This window comes from Electrophorus electricus, chromosome 8 (assembly GCF_041902795.1).
Source record: "Electrophorus electricus isolate QZ-2024a chromosome 8, ASM4190279v1, whole genome shotgun sequence".
Lineage (NCBI taxonomy): Eukaryota > Metazoa > Chordata > Actinopteri > Gymnotiformes > Gymnotidae > Electrophorus > Electrophorus electricus.
In genome coordinates, this window is record NC_137504.1 from 9,297,323 (window position 1) to 9,321,520 (window position 24,198).

Sequence of the window (24,198 nt, forward strand, 5' to 3'; positions counted from 1 at the left end):
ACTGCAGAGGCCGCTGACCCAACCCCAAAATGCGCACGTGCATTTTAATGAAGATATCTGCACTGCAGGATATCAATCCAGTTTCTGTCAGATTCCAGATACCTTTCAGTTGACACTAATGTTTTAAAGCACTTTTATTTTCCCTTATGAAGCAGGAGCGGTGTTTATACTCAACTGGGACTGAAGTGGAGGCTCCGTCTGATGAATCATGTCTCAGAAAAGTAGTTTGTTTAAGTGTCACTAACAGATCAATGAACTTAAATAAGCTCATGGGGACATGTGCAGCTTTATGAGAAGGACCAGTAAAAACTAGAAAATAAAAGGTTGGAATTTCTTTGCCATTAGAATATATGTAGGGGATTCTTAATTACATAGTGAATATTGAGCATCTGTGAGAAAAGCATTAATTCAAGAAAAATAGTTGTATATGGCTGTTTCATATATGTCAGGGATTAAAATTTGTAAAAACATGTTTGTCAATAGTTTGCAGAGAGAAGGAGCAGCAACCAGAGGAGAAAACAAAATGGCAGTATCAGTGCACTGATTCACATAACCAATTATGGCTAAAGGGATTGTTCAGCAACTTTTTTTTGTTGCATGTTTTATTAACAAATTGCTCCTGGTTCCATATGAATGAGAGACAGCATATATCTTATATCATGGGAATCAGAGGTCCAGCAGAGCTACCTTGGCCATCTGGAGCCCAGGGAAAGATTCCTTGTGATGACATCCTCCCTGGTGCCTCATTCTCATGATAGCACATCACTCAGGGCTCCCTCCAGTCACACAGTGGCTGGTCAGCAGCCACTGGTTCCTGTTGAAGAAGCATATATCATGGTTTGTTTGTTTTTTATTTGTTTTGTATGTTGTTGTTTTTTTTTATCAAGGCAAGAAACAATAATTTAGAAATCACCATACAGGATATAGTTGATATTGTAATGTATTGATCACTGCAGTGTCAGAGTTTGTAACAGTTATGAAATGCTAATTATGCTCTTCTGGTTTGGTTCCAGCTGTGCAGAGGGGCTGTAAAATATTGTGTGCTCATACATATACTACACATACATTCCCTCTTGATTTTTTTTACATATATATTTCAATTGCCTGTCTCAATGGGTCTGAGGTCTGACAAAAAAGATTTTTTGGTTGGGTCATGTTTTCATATTTTATCTTTTTTTCTCATGGGTGATAATATGTAATGCTAATTCAAGCTCCTGAACCTCTGAACTCAAGTTCATGCTTAAGTGAGTGACCCATGAGGCAGAGCTGGCTCAGGATGAATGAGAAAGGGCTCAGAGCTGGCCCAGTCTTGTCTACCTGCACTGCAGTTGTTATTGACTTCCTGATGTATGCCTGTGGCAATGCCACAGTATTCTGGTAATGGCAGGAGAGGAGTGAGCACAGTGGTCAGGCTCTCTGAGTTCGATGGTTGTAGTTACTGAGGGAACTAAAGGTAGGAGCTTGCTCACATCCTCAGCACTTTAACCTCTAATTACCTTTTCTTTTGCCCTGTGCCTGGACCCATATCACCCTGAGCCCCATCAGTGACCCAGGTGCATCCTTTTTGCGGGACATGACTCACTCATTCCAGTCCCTAAATTGTGTTCGTCTGTTTTACCAGAAATTAAGCATGCCAAGCACAGTCAAGTGTTTCTCTATGAGATGCATACTGCTGGCTGAAAGATACTGAGATTCAGGATTGCTTGTTCTCTCTCTCTCAGTATAATGTAATGTTATCAGTCATAACAGACAACAGTTCTTCAATATTAGGTTTTCATCATGATTTAACCTTCAGCATAGTTTGGCTTTTTAGAGTGAGTGCTTGGTTTTCTTTTTCTCAAAGCTGTCTATCTGAAATTAAAAAAAAAATAACATTTTGTTTAATTAAGCAACATTTTACATTTTTCCTCAAACATTTCTTTATGCACATAAACAAAATAAAATACAGAAGAATGGCAAAAATACCAAGGAGATACATAATGTACACTTAGATCAAATAGAGTAGAAAAAATGACAATATCTTTGCACACAGAGAAGTACTAATAAAAAGATCAGTCTTGTTCTGGTAACTTTCATTGAAACAAAACCACTGTTTACACAGTTTGTCTTATGTGAATGTAGGAGCCTTCAGCCATTCTGAACACTTGTCCAAACAAAAACAAAGAATGTGGCACAATGTAGATTTACATGCAAATGGATCATTCTGTCTTCATCAGAAGGAATCTGACAAAGTGTCATAACTGCATTGCCAAGAATTCAATTCAAATGAATACGAATATTCTTGTTCATAGCCAATTTTGAAAGACCACTCAGATAATGGGAATGTAATAATAAGCTGCAATGTACATTTTACATTGCTTTTGTCTGTTCTTTACCATTTTGCCAAAAAATTGTTTTATTTGTAACTTTGCAATGCATGCTCCAGTGTGTCACTTTTAAAATTAGACATTTTTCCTGATGGATAACAAGTCAGTTTGTGAATTGGTTAAATGTAATCTTACAGCTGTCCTTATGGTATAAATTCCCATTTTTCTCTACTTGTTGATCCTTCCAGCATTTGGACCTTCTATTTTCATTTTTCATTTTATTCATCTAAATAGAAGATTGTTTGTTTGGAAAACAGAAATGTACCTGTGAACCTTTTTATTTATTTATTTATTTTTACATCTCTCTTAAAACCAGAAGTCATGCAATTACCTTGTGTGGACAAGGATGAGTCATCATAATTATTGTGCAACCTGAATTTTACATGATATATTAGTAGCCAACGTTCAGTAGACAGTGCTACATGCTCACCTACAGTAGAGTCATGATTTTTCTCAAAATAGAAAAGAAAAGTAAAAAAGGCAAAAAAGAAAAAAATTGTCTGAAATGAACCGTTTTGTCATTCACACTTTTACTTACTTCATGTGTTCAGCTTTTACAGCAGGGTTGGGTGCCAGAGTTTCTCCAAAAATACAACATTTTCACTGTGCTTATGGAAATACAAATATACAGATTTTTATTTATTTATTTATTTATTGGGGGGGCATGTTATGTTTAAATTTCTGAGATTTAGGACTGCATTATACCAGGTAATTCCAACATTGAGTCTGATGCCAAATGTCACTGATTATGAGACTGTTGTCAAAATCATTTTTGAGAAATATCAGATGACCAAGTTTTTTTTTATATAGCTTACTCTGTACAGTCTTATGAGCCTTTATTTTTTATTCCTTAGACTGGCAGTAGACAAATGGTATTATACGTAACATAGCATTTATGTATTATATTGCTCAACATTAAGTTTATAAAGGATGACTTCTTAACTTCCTATTAAACACCTCAGGTCTGCAATAAATGTAGAACCAACCTGTACAGCACATAGTGTTTTGTGTTGAATTCACCCACATACAACATGATTGTTCACTGAGTATTCCATGTAGAACTGTTTTACAGAATGTCTCTTCAGTTACAGTGAATTGGATAAGTGATTTTAGATTTTAACTACAATACATATTCAACTCTTTTGGAGCTAGTAAAGTTAATAAATGTTACTTCAATGGCATGTACAATGCAAGGTTTATGTGCAGAGTGAGGCAGATATTTGTGCAAAGCATATTCAACTTTTACTTGTTTACAATTTTAGGCTGGCAATTTTCAGACACATGACTCAATAGCACCTCCAGAGGCCTGGCACACAGTCACACAGGAAGTCCAGTTCCTAAGGCAGTGAGTCAAAAATAGAGGGGATTTGGCATGCTGAATTTTTTAAGATAAAATGTCACCCAGCCCCACATCACCAGTAGAAAATACATAAATACATGTATTTATTAAATAAAATGTTATGTGAAAGGCTAAGAGCATATTTTCTATTTGAAAGCAGTTAGCTTTTGGCAAAGATAAAAGATTTCTCTCCCTCTCCTCACAGAACAGATAAAATACAAAATTTTATGGTTTTGATTGGGTGTTACTAATTAGTTAAAACAGGGCATAAATAAAAACTCTAGTTTTGCTTTCTGATGTGCTGATTAATTGTGCATTAGAGCTCATGCTGAAAAGCAGGAGAAAATTAGAGCACACAGCCACCAATATGAAGTGGTTGTAAATCTTTGGGAGCAGTAGTGATGGCTCGCTTTCCTGTTTGGCACTGCTACATTCCCCACTGAGCTTATGTGGTTTGAGCAACGGTAAGGCTTTCTCCAATCAGACAACAAATTTCCACTTTACTGACAAGCTCAAACCCACTGTGATATTCCACATAGAGAGAGGGGAGAATCAGTTGTAACCTTTGAGTTTTAGTTCCTAATTGTCTTTGTCATAAAAATATATAAACATCATCTAATTATCACCTGGAAATCTTGGTGATTGTTATTGCAAATGTAATTACAGGACACAGTGGGAAGAAATGTATTTGGGTGATTCAGATATGAAAGCCCAGTTCCCAGTTTATCCACAAAAAAAGAAAAAAAAAATCCAAGTTGTGCTTTATACACTTGAACCTTATATGGAAAAACAGTATTAATACATAGACATAACCTCCACATGACTACAAACTGGACACAAATAAAAGGATCCCTGGGGATTACACCTAAACAATATTTAAAGCAATATCCATAAACATCATGTCATGCAGTAGCTTTCTACAGTAGGGGAGGATTTTCAAATGATGGACTATGCAAAGTTACCAGCAAGCAGTTGTTTATAAATACTGATTTTCCCCACACATACATACACATGATTCTATTTATCATATGAGGCAGAAATTGCACACATGCATACTTAATAGCAATCCAGTTTTGTCATTGTCACTGTGCCATTTTTATGTGAATCATTAAGATTAATTAGCAAGTCTAAGAATGTTCTTCTATTGTAATCATTTATAATTTTAGCATAGCAGAAGTCTAATGATACCTACTCAGTAAAGATCCTTTGCTTCAACTCTGCATCAAGGTGTCGAAGACTACAGCTGCTGACACCCAGCCACAAATAAAAGCATGCTGAAGAAGACTTGAGAATATTATTGAGAGCGCTTCTGTCTAATTCGTTAGCACAGTTCTCCCCTCAATATTTAACAGACCCTTCATCTCAGAGTCCCATATTCTCTGCAGCACATTGTGCTTAAGTGCCTTGTTCCCTGGCTTCAGTCCAGTCTGATGAATTATGATGACTTTTATCTAGATGCCATTACAAGGGCATCCCAGGAAGCTTTTAATAGTCCAAGATTCCATAGCAATCCTAGGAATATTTTTAGGACTGCTTTTTCATAATATTCAAAAGAAAGCTTGAGCTGTAATTTGTGTGTCTGTTTGCTGATCGCTTAATGTTGTAATGTTTCACAAAATGGCTAATATGCTTTTCATGATCATGTTGAATGTGTTAAATTAAGACTGAAGATACACTTATTCCAAAAAAACAACTCTCATCCCCAGAAACACAGAGATTTAAGTAATTGCATATAGAACAAAAACTGTCTTTGTGCAAGCTTAGTGGGTGTGGGGAGACGATATGTGTATTTGGGGTGCATTTGTATTTCACTGAGGAAATTTCACAAAGCTGTCTGTAGGCAAGGAAAAATATGAAAACAATGAAGTTTCTTCCAGCAAAGCTGTTTTTGTCCTTCAAAGGTCACCAAAATCTAAATAAATGAATACATGTAAACTAGTAGCCAGCGAATGTTTAATAACTTGCTCTGTATCTACAGATAAAGGATGTTTTGAAACAATATAGTGTGTTGCCTCATGAATTCATTATTTCAAGTATTTCAAAAATAGCTTTAATACCTCTGTTTTCAACTATTTTTTTGGAAACCAAGTGCTTTTAACCAGTACATCATTCCTTTGCAAGCCATTTGAAAGCCACTGGAAAATTTTTAAAAATCAAGATTGTGTGTCCTCCTCATGTAGTTTGTGATTTTAAAATGTAATTTTAAAATGATTTCATTAACTTCCTAACATTGTATAGGGCCAATCTTGCTATAGCTTCAAACAACACCTGAATAAAATTTATACTGAAAGAATAAATAAAATGACATCTTAAAAGGTAATATTAAGCAGTAGTGGAGGTTAAGGAACATATGAATTGCTATCCAAAATCTAATTTTTATTAGATATGTTCCTCTAGTGGATGCTAGAGGATCCTGAAATTGTCTTTGCCAGAGTGCAAATATAAGTAAAAACTACAATATACTTAATATTTGAAAGCTTTTCAATCTGTTTTAACAGTATCTATGAGTGCTGAAAACACGAACATTGTTTTTACATACAGATCCGTCAAAAGCACTGCCATATACACTGCATAAAATCTGTCCCTGACTCAGTGTCTATCACTATGTATGAATTTCCATTGAATTTGTTTTCCACTGCATGCATAATACGTGTTTGAAATATGTTTAATTCCATGAGGAGAGTAACATTTCCTGTAACTACAGACATGATACAGTCTTTATTTTTCCATTATCCACTGTTCCAAATGTAGCTATAAGATGTTATTCCTAGCAGGAGACTGTAAGGGGTTTTGAGTGACAGGGTGCCTTCTCTCTGATACTGTGCTCTGTTGTCCTGGGTGATTCCCCCTTATCTAAGCTCTGCTCAGAGGCAGCCCTGGAAGCACACAGCATGGCTCAGCATGTTGAAGCTCACAGCATAGCTCATTATGGCCTGTGCTTTTCACACCACATCAGCCCCCATTCATCAACCACTGCTAGAAGAGCAATGTAATGCAAGTACTTTAATTCACTTAAAGTGTTGGCTGGATTTATACTAGGCTGCTCTCAAGAGCTATACTGTGTCAAGTATAGTGTCAATTAGTGTCAATGTATGGTGTATTATTATTATTATTATTATTATTATTATTATTATTATGTAGTCTGTCCATATGTGTATGTTGTGTGTGCATTTCTGTTTGTGTGTAATACATGTGTTTCATACATGTGCATGTAAGTGTGTGTGTGTGTGTGTGTGTGTGTGTGTGTGAGACCACCAAATGTCCTAACTGCTATTTCACCTAAACTCAGCAACCATCTCTGTTATGTTGAAATGCATCTATGTTGTTTCTCATGCTGCTGGTATAGACACAACAGCTGTAACCTTCCGCTCTGATCACATGCCCCGCTATCTCACATTTCTATCATGCAACACGTGTTATGCACACTATGAAGACTGAGTTGAAACCCGCTAATAGATAGGCGAGCTCTACATTTAGCATATGGATACCATTATAGTTTGAGGTAAAGTTAATTTTCAAATTTACATTAAATTCTCAAATCAATGAAAAGGATTTCATCTTTTTTTTCACATTGCAGCATCTTGAAAATATATTATGGTATGTTGCCAATTTGTTTTGTATTATTGCAACATTACAGGAACATTTTAAATACTGTTTATACAGTAGACTGGTTTAACCTAAGAGACCCAGAACATAATGATGCAAGATTTTGAGCTGTATGAGGATGCATTGTCATGCAGTGATAACCAGAACTTGATGACCATAATATCTAATATGCTAAATAATTACTGTGACATCCTTTGGATTTTTGCCTGGCATCCATTTCCAAATCCACTGGATTTCAATACTAAATACAGGTACAAATGGCATTCTGACAATCTGGAGATTTTGCTGTGTTATCATTTCAGCCTGGCATCTTCAGAGACAACATAATGTCTAGTGCCATAGTATAATCTCGTTTCCTGTGTAATTAATTAGTGTTGTTTAAAGTAATGTGCACAGATATAATTACTTAAGGAAAAGAACCAATTAGGCAAAAAACAGCATGCATGAATTATGAATGTATTCATTACAGTTTGGGTGAGACATTATGCTCGGAATAATGGAATATAAATAATTGGTAAATAATTATGAGCTGCACTTTTACAATTTAGTATGCCTCTGTATTTTCTTGCGATTTGATTTTGACCATGTCATGTAAAGTTACCATGTAACTCAAATATGCACCAAACATAAGTTACCACTATAACATTGCAACAATATTGTTTACGTTTGTTTAGGTATCCATAGCCTAAATGGATAGATCTAAGAATAGAACTGATGACAGATGCTTTGGCAGCTATGCTGACTGCCGTTGTATTCGATTACCAAACACCATTTTATGAAGCACAAGCAGAGGGACTCTTGCTGAAGATATTTTGCACCCTTGGCACACAAAAACGTTGTCCAGAGTAGTAAACTGCAAAAAGCGACTAGTGATTCCCTTGTCTTGGAAGAAAGTTTTTCTTAAGAGAGGTGGAGCGTGATTTCAGAGTGCATGGATGAATGCAGGAGTGGTCAGTGGCGATGCGTAGGAGCAGCTTGGAACAGCGCGGGAGGACTGCAGAGGACGGAGGCAACTGCTGCGGATACGCCGATGTTATAAAAGGGAGAAAGGAACTTATACAACATTCCGAGGACATATATGAGCTAGACATTCATGCCATATACAACAACACGAATAAGTTTTTTTTTTTTAATCTATCATACGGAGGCACTTTTCATGACAAACCAAGGAGTAACCTGCAAAAGATCACATAAACTGACAGGTGAAAAACCCAACTTATTCTGATATGGAGATACTGGCTAGTCAAGATGAATTCTGATATTGATGATGCCGCAAAATTGTGGAATAACGATTCTTTGGAACTGTCAAATCTCTCCCACTCGACCGCAGAAAACGGGCCCGCCAGTGCCCACTTCAGTCTCGCCCGAGCGCTACCACTGGGAATGGTTTTGGGAGCTTTCATTATTTTTGCAATCGTGGGCAACGTTCTTGTTATCCTCTCAGTTGTATGCAACAGGCACCTGCGCATTCCAACTAACTACTTCATCATAAATCTTGCCATTGCAGATCTGTTACTCGGTACAACAGTTCTGCCGGTGTCCGCCACACTTGAGATTCTGAACTGTTGGGTATTCGGGAGGATTTTCTGTGACATCTGGGCTGCAGTTGACGTGCTGTGTTGCACAGCATCTATCATGAGTCTTTGCGTTATATCAATAGACCGATATATTGGAGTACGCTACCCTTTGCAGTACCCGACAATTGTGACGGAAAGAAGAGCGCTCTTTGCCATGCTGGGTGTTTGGGTCCTTGCTCTTATCATATCTATCGGACCGTTGCTTGGATGGAAAGATCCACCTTCTGATGATGACACCGTCTGCCCAATAACAGAAGAGCCCTTTTACGCATTGTTTTCTTCCCTGGGTTCATTCTACATACCTTTAGTAATTATTCTGGTCATGTACTGCCGCGTGTACATAGTTGCTAAAAGAACCACTAAAAATCTGGAAGCGGGAGTCATGAGTGAGCGCATGGACGCGAACGAACTTACGCTCAGAATCCATTACAAAGGATCGCACACGCAAGACGATTGTAGCGTAACTGGTAAAGGCCAAATGAGGAGTTCTCTTACGGTGAAGTTACTCAAGTTTTCTAGAGAAAAAAAAGCGGCAAAAACTCTCGGAGTTGTAGTAGGCATGTTCATCCTGTGCTGGTTACCCTTTTTCCTCGCCCTACCCATCGGTAGGTAAAATAACGTTCCAATTCCTGAAGCGCTACTTATCATTTTACCTTTGCTTGCTTTCGTTCGGCAGATACTAAACATTTGAAACATATTTGGTACTTTACAGTGGAATTCGAGTGGTATCGTTTATATAATGACATCTGAAAATCTTACTTTTGACTTGTCGGTTTTCAACATTTTTTTTAATGTCATTTCTGACACAAAAGGGGTTTTGGATGTTATGTAAAGCTGCTGTACATCGTTAAATACTTATATACTTACAAGCAAATGGTAAATCATGGACTCTTCATTTACCTTTTTGAAAATTAAAAGAAGTAATACATATGTTTTCTGCTTGAACTTGCAGAATAAAAACTAGAAATTGCATCATTAATAACCAAAGAAAAAAAACGTACAGATTGGACTTCAAGAAATTCTGCTTCATGCTGTCTAGAATGTAGTTCAGTGAAACCTTTTTTTTTTTTTTGGGTCTTTCCCACATTGGTGAAAAAACTTGAGATATAATGTAGTATCCAAACAACTGGTCTGTCTATATATGGTTGTTTGCATATTAGACAAACTATAAAGCTTTCATCTAAGAAGTTAGTGAATAGACAAACAGGCCAAACTAAATAAACTAGCGACATGCAGTAAATGTTTTAAAATGGACAGCATCATTTTTGTTGTTAGAATAAATAGCAAATTGCTGCAAGAAAATAACTTTCATAAGGATGAAACAAATACATTCAAATGTGTCATACTTGGCTGTCTGTTTAAATGAATGTCTGCAGAACAGAGACAAGGTCTGTTAATAATTTTGGCTACATCTTACAGATATTTTAGTTTATTATATACCCTTCTGACACATCAGACTTCCATGTTGCTTAACATAGATAATAACTGTGCCTTATTTCCTGCAAATCCCTCAACTGTCAACCTGTCTAGAACATTCAGCCTACTCACTATATGCTGGTCTGTTGCAACATTGGTCAAGTGGCACCCTGTAGGTTCCAGAAGTGCCTGTGTCTTCCAGGCTTTCTCATTCCCTGGCCCTCTTCCCATTACAGAGCAACTATAAGAGTGCTGAGGTGTAGGAGAAAAGATGAGGTAGTGTTCCCACCACATAAACCCCCAAACAGGTCAGGAATGCAGCAAACATCTACATTCATTTAAGACCCAATTACTTTCTTCTCCTCTAGCAGGCCACTTCACAATATGTGTTAGCTGTGTTTGTCTTCCAAAATGACAGATGGTTTCAGAAGGAAAATTTTCCATGTGTCTGACCTCTGGGAAGTTAATCTTCCCTCTCTCGGAGCCCTTTGTCTTCACATGCCCCAATAACTTAGCTGAAGTCTGAAAGTGAATATTTGTTATAGAGAAATCACATAAAGGAGCAATGAAAGGCTTTCATTGGGGCTCCATCAGGGCTGTGGTGATATGAGTTATTGTCCATTAGGAAAATGGTTGGCAAGTGCAGGATCTCTGTTAAAGAAGAGTAGCATTTTACAAAATGTGATCGCAGCTCCATTGGTGCTCTATAGCACCTTCCCTCATGAATATCATTTTGGAGGGACCGAGCAGCCTATGGGAAGCCTGTACCAACTGTAGGGTATGGGATTAGCAAACAGTGCATTTCATATCCTGTTACAGGCCCCCTCATCTGAGTCACCCTATTGCTTGATCTTCAAGTGTATTAAACTGTAATCATAAAAACGTATATTCATTGCAAAACTTAAAAGGTGGGACAGGCTTTTGATATAAATAGCTATAAATGATTTACATTAAATTATAATTAAACACGTAATTATGAACACCTGAATTACTGAGAAATGATGCATTTACAGTAATAAGATGCTATTTAGGTGAACTAATATTCTTCCATTCAGGTAAAAGTAGTATTAAATTACCTTATTAAACAGGTTCTTGGTGTAAAAGGTCTCAGTAACATGCAAGTTGGAATCTTTAGAGTGATTTAGAGAAGGGTAAGGATCCTTTGGAAGATCAAATTAAAGTCCTCCAATTTCAAGTCTTACTGAAGAATTCCAATGAAGCTGCTTTTAATTTGGCCTTGTACTCACACCCTTCTGAAACCAACCAAGATCACACCTGAGCTGAATAATCTGTCTGAGCATTTATGAGCATGAGATGAATGTATTAGCACATATTGAAAAGGATAATGTGATTATGGATTATTCTTTTATCAGTAAATATATTTTACTTTATTTTGCTTTATCTTTCTTTAATTATTTGTTGTTTAGTTATTTTTTACTGCTTTATTGAAAACTACAGTATAATAACTCAAGAACATGCCGAGGAGTGAAAAACTGACCATAAAAGGGTATGAGATGTGCAGCATGCAGTAGAAGGCGTCTCTCTAAGTGATGGCTTCCTGTGGGATGAGTGAGCTAGTGAACATAAGGAGTAGTGATGGGCAGTGGGGAAAGCCCAATGGATTTTAATTACCTTTTTTATGTTCTATGTACTCAAGAAGACCAAACCTGAGAGATGTTTTCGGTTTCAAAGGGTTTCTCAAATTCTGAAACGTCTACTGTTTTCCCTTGAGCATTGCTTTTAATAGAGTGTGACATAATTGTAAAACAGTCTTCTTTTTATATTTAAAAACTGGAAGAGCGGAACAAGAAGGGCTTTTAATTTATAACTACCTCACAAAAGCAAGGGAGTTATTAGGAAAAAAAGAGAGTGATTTAACATTATATAGATTTTTAATGCCTTCAATGTAATACAGTTAAATTGCTCATGAGGAACAGAATTTTGGTGTCTGGAAGTTTAATGCCATTCATGCTGAGGATTTTGCAACAAACATTTCTGCATTTCAAGGGAATAAAGTACCATTACTTCCAATTTTCTTAGTATGTACAGTAAGTGACAAGAATTTATTTGGTCCCTTAAATGAATAAAAATGCAGTATAAAGATCTATCTTGTTTTTGAAAGAAGTGCAAACAAGACATTTTTAATTACAAAGACAGCACTTCCATTAGCTGAAGCCTGCCATCTATTGATGGAGAAGAAAACTGTTCAAAGTATGGAATATTTGTGGTTTGATTTACTTGTATTTTTCAGGTTCTTTCAATGCCAAACTGCGCCCCCCAGAGACATTTTTCAAGGTCATCTTCTGGCTTGGCTACTTCAACAGCTGCCTTAACCCAATCATCTACCCATGCTACAGCCGTGAGTTCAAGCAGGCCTTCATCCGTATCCTACGGTGTCAGTGCCAGCAGAGGAAGCGTCAGGGCTGGCAGACATACAACTACCGATCCCACATGAGCCCTGCCAACCACACCTATGCAGACAATAGCTCTGTTTGCATGAATGGCAGTCAGCAGACCCTGGCTTCTATGCATCCCAGTCCCCGGTTTTTAGGCAGAGGCCCGGGCTCTCATAGTGCGTCGGGTGCTCTCCCGGGCTGGGGCCCTTCCACCTCTTCCTCATCCACCTCACTGTCTGGAAGCCCCTTTCCCGGTAAGTTCAGAGTCATCCCTGGGGCAGAGTGCCAGAATTTGAGCAAGCCGAGCAAGATGACTCTGCTTTTCCCTGATGGGCCCCGAGCCAAAGGGTCACAGCATGCCACTGAAATGGATAGAAGAGAAGAGTTGGAGCAAGGGGTAAATAGCAGGACCACACCTGAAGCTGCAACGTAGTTGGGTGCAGGGTGCCACACTGGCTTCCACATCAACACTTGCTCTAGCTTTTTCTCTTTTTATCTAACCATGTCTCTCTCTCTGTGTTTTTTATGTTAATTTGACAGTTTTGTTGAATTGTAGATTTTATTGTAATGCATGCTGGCAAAGCAAATAAAGCATTGAGACTTGAAGTAGCTAAAGATATCAAAATGGGACAGAATTAAGAGTAAATATTTTTGTGTTTTTCTTCATCTTTACCTGTTTGTGTTCTGTTTGTGCTATAAAATTGTTAATAGCTCAGAGCTTTGGCTGTGAATGGGGTGTACTGGAGACTGTAGTATGGTGTGTATGAATGAAGGGACCTAACTTGCACCTCTGGTTACTTTGCATAGAAACTGAACTTTTTCCTGATTATTTTATCCTTTGATAGACATGCTGTGCATTTCTGTGACACTATATATTTATAAAAATGTAATCCATGACACAATTGTTAACTGTTAAACCCTTATTTGTGTGTTTCTTGTCTGGCTGTTATCACTGACATTATGTACATTATGTCCTATGGTCAAAGGGAACGGAGACATTATCACATAACGCATATATTATATACAAATGTGAAGACACATTCAGATGTGAAGGCAACCTTTGTGAAGTTATATTTTTCACTTATATTTGTGGTAATTGTCCAAATGAAAAAGCTGATCGTGCTTTTGCTAGAAAATTGTTGAATTTACTGAATTTTTTTTACTTATGCTTTGTATGGGAAAAGTCATTTTTAGTGCATATGCATTTTAGGACATTAAAGAGACAACATGTGCTGTATAAAGTATTTTTAATTGTTAGAAATTGAGGCATTGTTACCATTGTGTCATATATTTATGTCATTTTGACTTGTATATGCCATGCTTTAACTCCTAACACTTTATTCCTTTATTTGGGGTCTGATGTAATGGGTAATAAAGTGATTAAGCTATCTGAAAATTTTGATTCTTGATATGAGTGAGTGAAATGGTAATAAATTGACCTGATTAAGGTTTTTGTTGTTTTTTTATTTCTTTATTTAATCTATGTTTGAGCCCCTTTATTATGCCTGAGAAAAACTAAGATGCAGATATTGACATCAAAGTAGAGAATGAGACCATCCATTAAGCTTACCACTACATCTATTTTAGGCCAACACAGTTCAGAAACACAATATAACAAAAAAGGGACCAAGTGAAAAATTACACTGGGTTGGCAGGAATTCGGCCAAACCAGCTCCAAGTCCAACACCATCACCATGATCCTGTTAAAAAGTTTACAATGAGCGCATGCCAATAGCTACATATGGTTCAGAAACCAGAAACCAAAAATGCTGATCTGTTAACTAAGAACAATGCAACAAGCTCACAAAAGAAACATCACTTGGAGAGATAGGAAGACAGTGCAGTGGAAACAAAAGCTGACTGCTGTCTCAGACATTGTGGAAGACATGAGCAAATCAAAGTGCAACAAGGCAGGCCATGTGGCAAGAAATAATGAGAACAGATGGACCTCATGGGTGACAAACTACGACCCCAAGAAAATGCAAGAAAAGCTGTTGTCGTCAAAAGACCCGATGGCGAAATTCTATCAACAAATTTGTAACAAGACTGCATAGAAAAGCACAAGAGAACATAATTTGGCAAATGGGAAAAGACCACATCCAACAAAGGACATTGGATGATGAGGCTGAAAAATTAGAAAAATTAGACTTTGATTATGCCTGAGACAAATAAAAAATGAGGACACCTCCAGACTGGGAAAGCACCAAAGATCAGAGGCGCCATTTGCCATCAGGCATGGAAACTGCTTGGGGCCCCAGGCCATTTGGAGACCTATAAGGGCTGACAAACTCTAAACTATTGCAGAGGCAATGTGCAAATTTTGCAATGACATTGTAAGATATGAATTCCCCACTCACTGGAATCACAAGTAGCATGCATGATTGTTTAATAATGACAAAAAGTTGTCAACAACAAAAGCCAGTCAAGAAAAATGAAGTTATACTTCTGGCATGACAGTGGTGAGTGGAGCAGTTATTAACAATGAAATATGCTAAATAATGCTAAATAACTAAGTGATGCTAGCCTAGCTTTAACTGTGGAGCAGATACAATTGAATAACATCCACTAGAGTTACAATGTTTTTGGTTTTTTTGTTTACTTTGATGTGTAACATTAGTTAGCCTACCTAGAAGAGCATCCTGGTCTGTTCAGCTCTGCTGGCTGTGATGAGTCAGAGTCGGGCCAACAGCAGTCGACTTCTTAGCGTAATTATCTTAGCAGACTTTCAGGCACGTCACAATTTTTTGTTGGTGTCAAATTATTTATAACATAATGGCAATGAACGCTGCTTGGAGTGGCCCCTGTGAATTTTTGCCTAGAGCCCCAACAGACTCTAGAATTGTCACTGCCAATGATCATGAGATTCATTTTTGCAGCAGAAAAAAGACATGTAGGTGTTTAACTAGAGAACTGCAAATATTTTATTGGGACATCAGAGAACTTGAGTTAGCAAGATAAAAATAAGACCTGTGAAAGCTCTGTTAATTCTGAATTTCAAACATGTTATGTTTGAAAAATTCAGCCATCATGGAGGACCCAGTAAAAATTAAAAGTGGAGAAACGCATTTAGGGCTACATGTCAACCTACTTAGCTAATACTGTGCTTTGTGTTTTTAAGAATTTTCAAATTGTAATAGCTTTCTTATATTCAAGTCCATTTGTCAGGAAGGAGAAAAAAAACATTGTGATTCATATTTAATTACTATTTCTTTTTTTGACCACTTAACTGTTGGTCAAACCTCTTTCTTATGAGAATTACCATTTTCTTTTAAACCAGAAGTCTAGGCCTATTAAAATAAATAGGTGCTGTTTGTACTAAGAAATTAAACTGAAATTATATAGGTAACTCATTGTTTAAAGATAGGCTACTTTTACATATTTTAGGCTATGTTTTTTATTCTGCATTATTAATGTATATTAATGTTACATTAGGCTTCTTTAATCTATGTGCAGTTTCAGTTTTGAGTGGTTTGTGGTTTTAAAAATAACATTAATAAAATAACTTAACATTTTACATGTATTTTAGAGAAAACATTTTTCAGTCCATGCCAACCTTATCTATACGGACTTCATATCCCATGATGCCATGGTTTTCATAAGGAGTCATAAGGAGTGCGTGACATTCCGGAAGAAGCTTCATGTGTCGCTTCTAGAAGGCAGGAATCATAAGTTTCTAGCTGGTAAAGCTCACAATTTTGAAAGGGTTTGTGTTAAATATATATGTATGCATATTTATATATACACGTTTGTGAGTATGTAGCAGACGCTAATGTTAGCTGAATAGCATTCTCAAATGTTGCTTCTTATCACGGAAGACTGAATTTGTCAAGAATTGTCTACTAGCCTGTTAGCTATCTATGTAGCTAGCTAAGGGTCTGCAGTTTTTATTATTTTAATTGCTTATGTAAAGCTGAAGCTTTTGGCAGACTTTCATATTCTTGTGCATTTTCGATTAATATTCAAGAGGCCCCGTATTTCTCTCAAATTTCATGTGTCAGGTTAGCCAGGGTCTAAGCGATCGTAAATCCTAATATACTATTTGCTAGCACAGAATTCAAGTAAGGATTGCACAGGACGAGCAGTATATCGCTGTGAACATAGTATGAGCCACCGACATAAGAGTATATGTCGAACCTGTTAAACTAACTTCGTGTATTTCAGAAATTTAGTTAAGCAATGTGATTTGTCAGGTGTTCCTGATAGCTAACATAACTGACCCAGGTTTATTATTTTTTTATTTAAATGTTGTCCACACAGAGTTACTAACAGAACTACAGATGGAGGAGGGGTCTGAGGCACTCCTGGCTGCCATGACTGACTCTCTGAAGGTGTCAGACGAAGGATGTCATCCAGATGGCCAGAACACTACGGAGCAGGAGGAGGACTGCTTCTACGACTGTGAGGAGACGCTTCATGCAGGGACTACATCACTGGCACAACGAAGAACCATAACCCACTCAGAGACTACCTACAGTGAAAATCCAGATCAGGGGCCAGGGGAGGGACTGCACACAGCCTTGCAGACAGATGGACCTAGAAATCCAGATCACTCGGAAAAAGGGTCAGCTCAGGTTTCTTCTGAATCATGTGAAGTTAAGGCTGCCAAACATGGACATGAGTCACTGGAGGGAGCTGGTATGCTGGAAGATGGAAGGCATGAAGAACAGGAAAAATTGGAAAATATTGTAGAGAAGGAAAAGACAGATTCAGATTCCGAGTTCAAGGAAGGGAAAGAGATATTTGAGTTTGATGAAGAGTACCTGCGAGAAGCAGAAAAAAACCTAACAGAGGAAGAAAAAGAGGTGAGTATCTTGTCCTTATTAAATGTGTTGTGGGTAAATAAATGTAAATAACTCCATTTTGTTGCAAAGTCCTATCATGTTGCAGATGGTATGGACACACTTTTTTATACAAAATACATGGGTGGTAACTACTGGAATTCTGTTAATGGTGGCTAAACATGTTTTAGGTATTTAATGTAAAATGAGCCAGGGTTGATGAGGTGCACCTACTGAAATTTCCCAAAATAATTTTTTCTGTCTTCTTGTACTGTTTGTGCTTTGCTATAGGGCAGACGAGCAGAGAGTATGGTACTGAAGGAGAAGGGTAATGGCCAGTTCAAGAGTGGGGGTAAGGGAATACTTTTTTTTTGGGGGGGGGGGGGTTGCAGTATTATTTCTAAGTACATATATTAAAGAGCCCTTATCATGGAGAATTGTATTTCCCGCATTTTTATTTAAATGAAAAAATTAGAAGTAATATGTAAGTTTCAAAACATGCCGTTCACTCCCCCAGTTAATACAGTCCATGTATAGATGTCGGATATCATACTATAACATCCAGAATTTTGTGTCTTAAAGTAACAGTCTACATAGTTAAAGAAACAAGACCACAATATACAAGGATTGGGTGGTTCATTCTTGCGTTGGCTGATTCCTATGCTCCTCAACCCAGCGGGGGTACATTCTGAGTACAAAAGCATGAGGAAGAAACCTTGAGAGGAACCAAGACCCAAAGAGGGGGCCCATCCTCCTCTGGTCGACAATGGACACCACAGTAGTAACGATGTATTCAAAAAGGAATGGAATAAGTAGTGAAAGAGAAAAATGAAGAAATAATAGAATTAGGTCCACTCTGTGGATCAGTGGCTCTTCCCTTGCCAACATGCATGCGCCGGCATCTTTGTTTACAAACTTTGAAAGGGCCTATTCAGTCTACAGCAGTTTAGCCCCACTCAATTCAGCTGTGAATGCTTTTTGAATAAGACACAATACAAGGCAGCCAGTCAGAACAGAGCTCATTTATCCTATATCCATCTTGAAGGTGTAGTAACGGGAACACCCGTTTTAATGATCAGGTATAAAGAGAGGATGGAAAATGGATGTGTAAAAATGAATTATCAGTGTTTTTGGAGCAAAGCCACAACCATTGCAAGTGGATATCAATAAAAAATGGAAAAGAAAAATGTAGGATGTGGACCCATTTAAAAAGGATATTGCAATACTGTTTGCAAATTTTATGCATGGTTTTTCTTCTAGTCATACCTGCATCTCACAATTTCATTACTGCCCTTATACATGACAAACTTGGTCATATAGAATGTTTCTTAGACTTAGTCATGCGTGTAAAATGCACAACATTGTTTGCTGCACATGTTCTGTATCTGACATGTAATTATGCATATGGCAGCACATGAAGAGGCAGAGGAATCTTACACTGCCGCATTGGCTGGCTGTCCTGTGTGTTACAGCAATGAGAGGTCCATCCTCTTCTCCAACCGAGCTGCAGCACGCCTACACCTGGTACACCTTCACAAGTCTCATCACATTTCATTTACAGATTAAGCATTTAAATATACATATATGAGAGAACTATGCGCATTTGTCGACGTGAGTTAGAGCCTGTGCAGAAGTCTGTTGCAGTTTTGCCTGTTCTGTGCGTTGATGTGCTTGGCTATGTAAATGGACAAGTGTGCTAATATTCAAACGTGTAAAATGAGTGTGCAATACTTTATGCACCCTTTCACTAATACTGCAGCACAGCAGTCATTTTCAAATACTTTGGTTCTTGTTTAACGTTATTTAAAGGTTTCCCTCAGATCTACCCCTAATCTAATCTAGATCATCAGTTACCTAACAGGCCAGAGTGGGGTGACCTTATGTGCTGCTGTTTCTAGAAAAAACATGGCAACAAGGCTGTAGTGTGAAATATTTTAAAAAGAGGAGTTACTAAAGCAAGTCCCTCCTTATTTATCAAATAGGCTAAATCATGTTTAAGGTATAAAACCATTGGCTTGAGCACATCACAAACTGGCATACCTTAATTTAACTAGTGGTTGTGGTTTGTTAATCTGGAAATATCCCATAATGTGCACTTAAACAAGACCAAACATTCTAAGTGTGCAATTTTGAACAGAGGACTTTATGAAGACTTTTGATGACATCCAGTTGTTCCTAAACTTTGTGACAAATTTTATAACTTATAGTATTGATCTTTTCCAAATATTCCATATTTGTTGAATTTGTGATTTTTCCTATAGGATAAGAAAGAAGCAGCTATCAGGGACTGCTCTAAAGGTTGGTCTCTCTGTACTCTCCATTCAGTGAGCTCAGCAATGCTCCAAATGTAGTGCATGTCCACTAACTCTGTTAAATTACTATTGCAGTTTATTTCTGCTTAAAATGTAAAACAAACCTAATTGAGTCTAATAGTCTTCAAATTCTTTCACTTTAATACTTGAGAGACATCTAAAATGTGTATCATCTCTCTTCCTCAGCCATAGAGCTGAACCCCAACTATGTTCGTGCAATTTTGCGGAGAGCTGAGTTGTATGAGAAGACGGACAAGCTTGATGAAGCTCTGGAAGACTACAAAACTGCATTGGAGAAAAACCCAGGCATCCCAGCTGCAAGGGAAGCGTGCATGGTGAGGGATGTTTGATAGAACATCTCTCTGGCATTCACTTTGATCTTAGTATGGAACGGTACAGCATGTTGACCAAAGTTGTGACTTTCTCCCAGTAATAATGCTTTTTATCTCTAGCGTCCCCATTGCATCATCATGCCACACACAGCATTGTGTGGTACTCTGCCTGTTCACTCAGCTCAATAACAATTCACAAGGGTGCACAGAACCGTCCACTATATTAAGTGAAATAACTACACTGGTACTTCTTTGGTACAGTGAGCATGAATTATTAATGGTTTATGTAGACATAAGGAGGTTACTCTTCTTACCGAAAGAAACCTGACCAAACCTAGTTTTTTGTTGTTGTTGTTTTTTTAAAGTGAGGTTATTCATTCATTCATCTGTTTATTTATTTGCTTATTTATTGCTAGTATCTCTGTAAGATACAGTACTAGTATTTTTTTTTAAGTTTTTTTGTAATACAGGCATCAATAATCCTGATTCTGATATGAAATTGTATATGCAGTGAAATATCCAGTGTGTTCATAAAAGGATCAATATAGATAAAAGGATCAATATCAATGCTCAGCATCAGCAGATACTTAAGCTTCAGTACATGGAATCTGTTTTGGTGTTGAAAAAAGGTATTGGTGGTTCTCTGTTCTTAATAAAATAATTATTCAGCTAAGCTTCAGTGGGCATGTTTCCACCTATGTTTTCAGTGGCACAGAGGAAGCCCTGTGCAGCATTAGTTAGTGTAAGGTCAGTTGCATTCAGTTGTTAATTGTACGATCTGTCTTAAGCACTGCCTACTCTGGACTGCAACCATTAATGAAAGAAAAACTTTGAATTAAAACACACGAACTTGTGGTGGTTGGTTCTTTGGTTTGTAGGCTACATAGTGTAAAGACAAATTCATCAAACAAATACATTTTCAGCATCAAGCACTGAATTGATTTATCACTGCATTTATAAAGCTCCATGTTCTATGTGTACCCAAATAACCAGCAGATATTAATATATTGTATTATTTTTGGTAAAATGTGCCTCAAATTCCCTCATGCTCTACCTGGAATTGCTTATGCAATTTTTCCTGTACTTGAGAATTGAAGAATTAAGTATTAAAAAGTAGGCTAGAACTAAAAGATCCTCCAGCTGCGGTTATTGACTGTATTTAATGAGTATACTATAACGTTTCCTTGGTCATGCAGTTCTGCTTCTTTTCTTCCCCAGAGGTTACCACAGCAAATTGAGGAACGAAATGAGAAGCTCAAAGAAGAGATGATGAGTAAGTATACATTTCCTTTCTGTTTTCTTTTTTATTTAGTAAGCTCTCTGTAGGTCTGCACAAAACTATTGCCTGCTGCACTACAGTGAAGGCCACTTTGTGACCTTGAAGCAAGCATTGTAATAATCTGGTGCCCTGAACTTCTGGCACTGCACAAGGCAGGGACGCTTGGTCCAGTGGGCAGTGAGCTCTATGTAAATAAGGGAGCAGAAGGCAAGGTGGTGCTATCTTCATGAAAATTCTGTTGCACTAAAAATCCCAAGGAGCACACGTAAAACGTGACGTGCCATGTTGTATCTGTGCTGTCATTTAATTTGCTCATTTGCCTGGATACTGGAAATGTATTTCACATTCAGTGGCATGTACAGTGGCTCCAGTCACAGTTATGATACTATATGTAGTAGATTACTGTAATTACAGACCTTGGTGATCTAGCTCAACAACCTGTTTAACTGTAGACTGTATGCAATGAGCTAGAACTAGCTATACCTTTACCTTTATGTACATACAGAGACAGTAAGGGAAGTGTTAACCACACATTACTCAAACCTCATGCTTTATGGTGCTTTTATAGATACACAAAATGGTGTTTAAAAAAACAAAAACAAAACAGATGTCTGTTGTTCTGGATGCATGACTTTGCGTCCTCCAGATACATTAAGACAACAGGCCTAAAAAGCAATCCTGAGGAAACTCGCACCACCACAAATTTTTTTAGAATATTGACAACCCACATATGTAAAAGAGATATCTTGGCTCTTCGGTGAAATATCAGTTTTAAAAGGCACAGCCATTTAAAAGGTAATCTCTGCACCCTCACTACACCCTTTTGTGCATAGCGTGCATGGATGTGTCTGCACTAATTTGCACAAAAACTGCAAGTCTCTTCTCTACACACCCTGATGTACTTGGGGCAGGCAGAACAGTAATCACGGCTGCTGCTGTGATTGCCTGACGAGGGTAGGGCCCCATATGGCATTCCTTTCAGAAGCCTTCTCCAGGGCTAAAAATATGGCATGAAGACTGGTCTTCAGCATGGCTCCTGAACAGAATGGCCACAGAAGAGAAGTCTGTTTTATTGCCTGATGAAAATGGAGAGCTTTTTCATTGTTTTGCCTTGTTGGTTTCCCTCAGATCTACCCCTGATCTAATCTAGATCATCAGTTACCTAACGGGCCAGAGTGGGGTGACCTTATGTGCTGCTGTTTCTAGAACAGAACATGGCAACAAGGCTGTAGTGTGAAATATTTTAAAAAGAGGAGTTACTAAAGCAATTCCCTCCAGACAGTTTTATAGATCTTGTCGATACCTTCTATCAGTTGGCACAGTGAGTGTTGGTTATTTTAGACTGGGAGAACTGGTCCAATAAAATTATATGTTGATTACAATTAATTTCCTTCATTTCTATATATACCTCAAAATGTTAGTTTTTATTTACCTTATCAGTTGAAGTTTACATCTATGGTTGTAGTGTGATTAACGTTCAACTAAAGACATTCAAATTGTAATCTTTGTGTAAAAGATTTACTCCAGTGTTTTTCTGAATTGTAAAAAAAAAAAAAAATTATGCATCCTACGCCAGTGTATGCAAATAACCTGAGCACTATTTAATATGTGCAACACTGGCTTAGTCAGTTTTAGCTTGCTCAGTCAGTTTTTATAGATTTAAAATGTGCTAAAGGCCATGTTAACCCTGTTGTGGAGAATTCAAGTAGTGTGCAGAGTGGTGCATACAAACAATCTTGCAATTGTCTGAAAGGTTTTTTTTGTTTTTCTTTCTGAAGTAAACAAGTTAGCAACACATTCAAAGAGGCAGGTATGGACTGTCATTACATGAAGCAGAGTGGAGAGCAAAAGATTGAGAGAGATTTCTTACATGTTGCACTGAGAGACCAGACAGGGGTGTGTCTGTTTAAACACGCCATATTGATCTCACTGCAGTAACCGCTTTACAGCTGGGAGCAGACATGTATTAAATGTGCTGGACACAAGAGAGGTTTGGGAGTGTGTGAAATGCACTTGGTCATGATTTAAGTGACGTGTTTTTGTCATCTCCAAGAATTATGTGCAAAAAATAAAATATTACTGTTTTTTCCCCTCTTTCTCCAAGGTAAACTGAAGGACTTGGGCAACATGTTTTTGCGTCCTTTTGGCCTCTCTACATCTAACTTCCAGGTCAACCAGGATGCCAATACAGGATCCTACTCTATTAACTTTGTTCAGAATCCAAGTAACAACAACAGATAACAACACAGACCGTACTCGAGTAGCTAAGGGACTAGCGGACTGTAATGTAACAGAGTTCCCTTACTTCCCGTCAGTGCCCTTCAGCCCTGGGGTCCAACCCCGGCATAGTTCCCTGTGCTTTTAATCTTCACTAACAGGCCAACACATGATGGGGCTGTTACGCTTGCTGCGTGGCTCATTGCTCATCTTTCATCAAGCTGCTTTCATTTATTTTGACACATTAAATGATCAAAAATCCCATCCAAAATGGACTGTTGTGCATTGTTGTGACTACTTTGCATATTGCTTGCTGTACTAGTAAAGCCAGTCTGAGAACAGAAGCACTTGGCATGACAGAAGCTATAGCTATATAAGCTATATAAGTTGGTCATCATGCCTAGGCTTAGTGTTCATTTATAGAATAAAAATCCCCAAAATAAATAGAATGTATTCATAGCTTCATAGTTTTTGTGATCTTTGTGCCTCCTTTATTTGTATCCTGTTTTGGTGTTTGTCCTTGGACAACGTCATTATTTGGCCCTGAAAACTAAAATCTTGGGCATCCCCTGGTCTAGTA

General features: G+C 37.6%; 2 protein-coding genes across 3 annotated transcripts; both read left to right on the forward strand.

Moving 5' to 3' along the window:
- The first annotated feature begins 8,119 nt into the window (after positions 1 to 8,119).
- adra1ba (adrenoceptor alpha 1Ba) lies at positions 8,120 to 14,131 on the forward strand. Its single transcript, XM_027022692.3, has 2 exons — positions 8,120 to 9,493; positions 12,556 to 14,131. The coding sequence occupies exons 1-2, from the start codon at positions 8,560 to 8,562 to the stop codon at positions 13,131 to 13,133; spliced, it is 1,512 nt and encodes a 503-aa protein (XP_026878493.1). The 5' UTR covers positions 8,120 to 8,559; the 3' UTR covers positions 13,134 to 14,131.
- Positions 14,132 to 16,301: 2,170 nt separating this feature from the next.
- ttc1 (tetratricopeptide repeat domain 1) lies at positions 16,302 to 24,077 on the forward strand. 2 transcript variants are annotated; one of them, XM_035527460.2, is made up of 8 exons: positions 16,302 to 16,380; positions 16,958 to 17,502; positions 17,770 to 17,830; positions 18,890 to 19,002; positions 19,740 to 19,776; positions 19,977 to 20,125; positions 21,341 to 21,395; positions 23,506 to 24,077. In XM_035527460.2, the coding sequence occupies exons 2-8, from the start codon at positions 16,978 to 16,980 to the stop codon at positions 23,640 to 23,642; spliced, it is 1,077 nt and encodes a 358-aa protein (XP_035383353.2). In that variant the 5' UTR covers positions 16,302 to 16,380; positions 16,958 to 16,977; the 3' UTR covers positions 23,643 to 24,077. The 2 variants fall into 2 exon arrangements, with proteins under 2 accessions (XP_035383353.2, XP_026878494.3); XM_027022693.3 differs by having other exon boundaries at positions 16,333 to 16,403.
- Positions 24,078 to 24,198: the final 121 nt, after the last annotated feature.

Bases quoted from the DNA above. Each gene is read 5' to 3' on its own strand.
- adra1ba (XM_027022692.3), top strand. From the start codon at position 8,560: ATGAATTCTGATATTGATGATGCCGCAAAATTGTGGAATAACGATTCT. The intron at 9,494-12,555 runs GTAGGTAAAATA...TGTATTTTTCAG, and splicing joins TTTCCTCGCCCTACCCATCG to GTTCTTTCAATGCCAAACTG.
- ttc1 (XM_035527460.2), top strand. From the start codon at position 16,978: ATGGAGGAGGGGTCTGAGGCACTCCTGGCTGCCATGACTGACTCTCTG. The intron at 19,777-19,976 runs GTTGGTCTCTCT...TCTCTTCCTCAG, and splicing joins TATCAGGGACTGCTCTAAAG to CCATAGAGCTGAACCCCAAC. The intron at 21,396-23,505 runs GTAAGTATACAT...TCTTTCTCCAAG, and splicing joins GCTCAAAGAAGAGATGATGA to GTAAACTGAAGGACTTGGGC.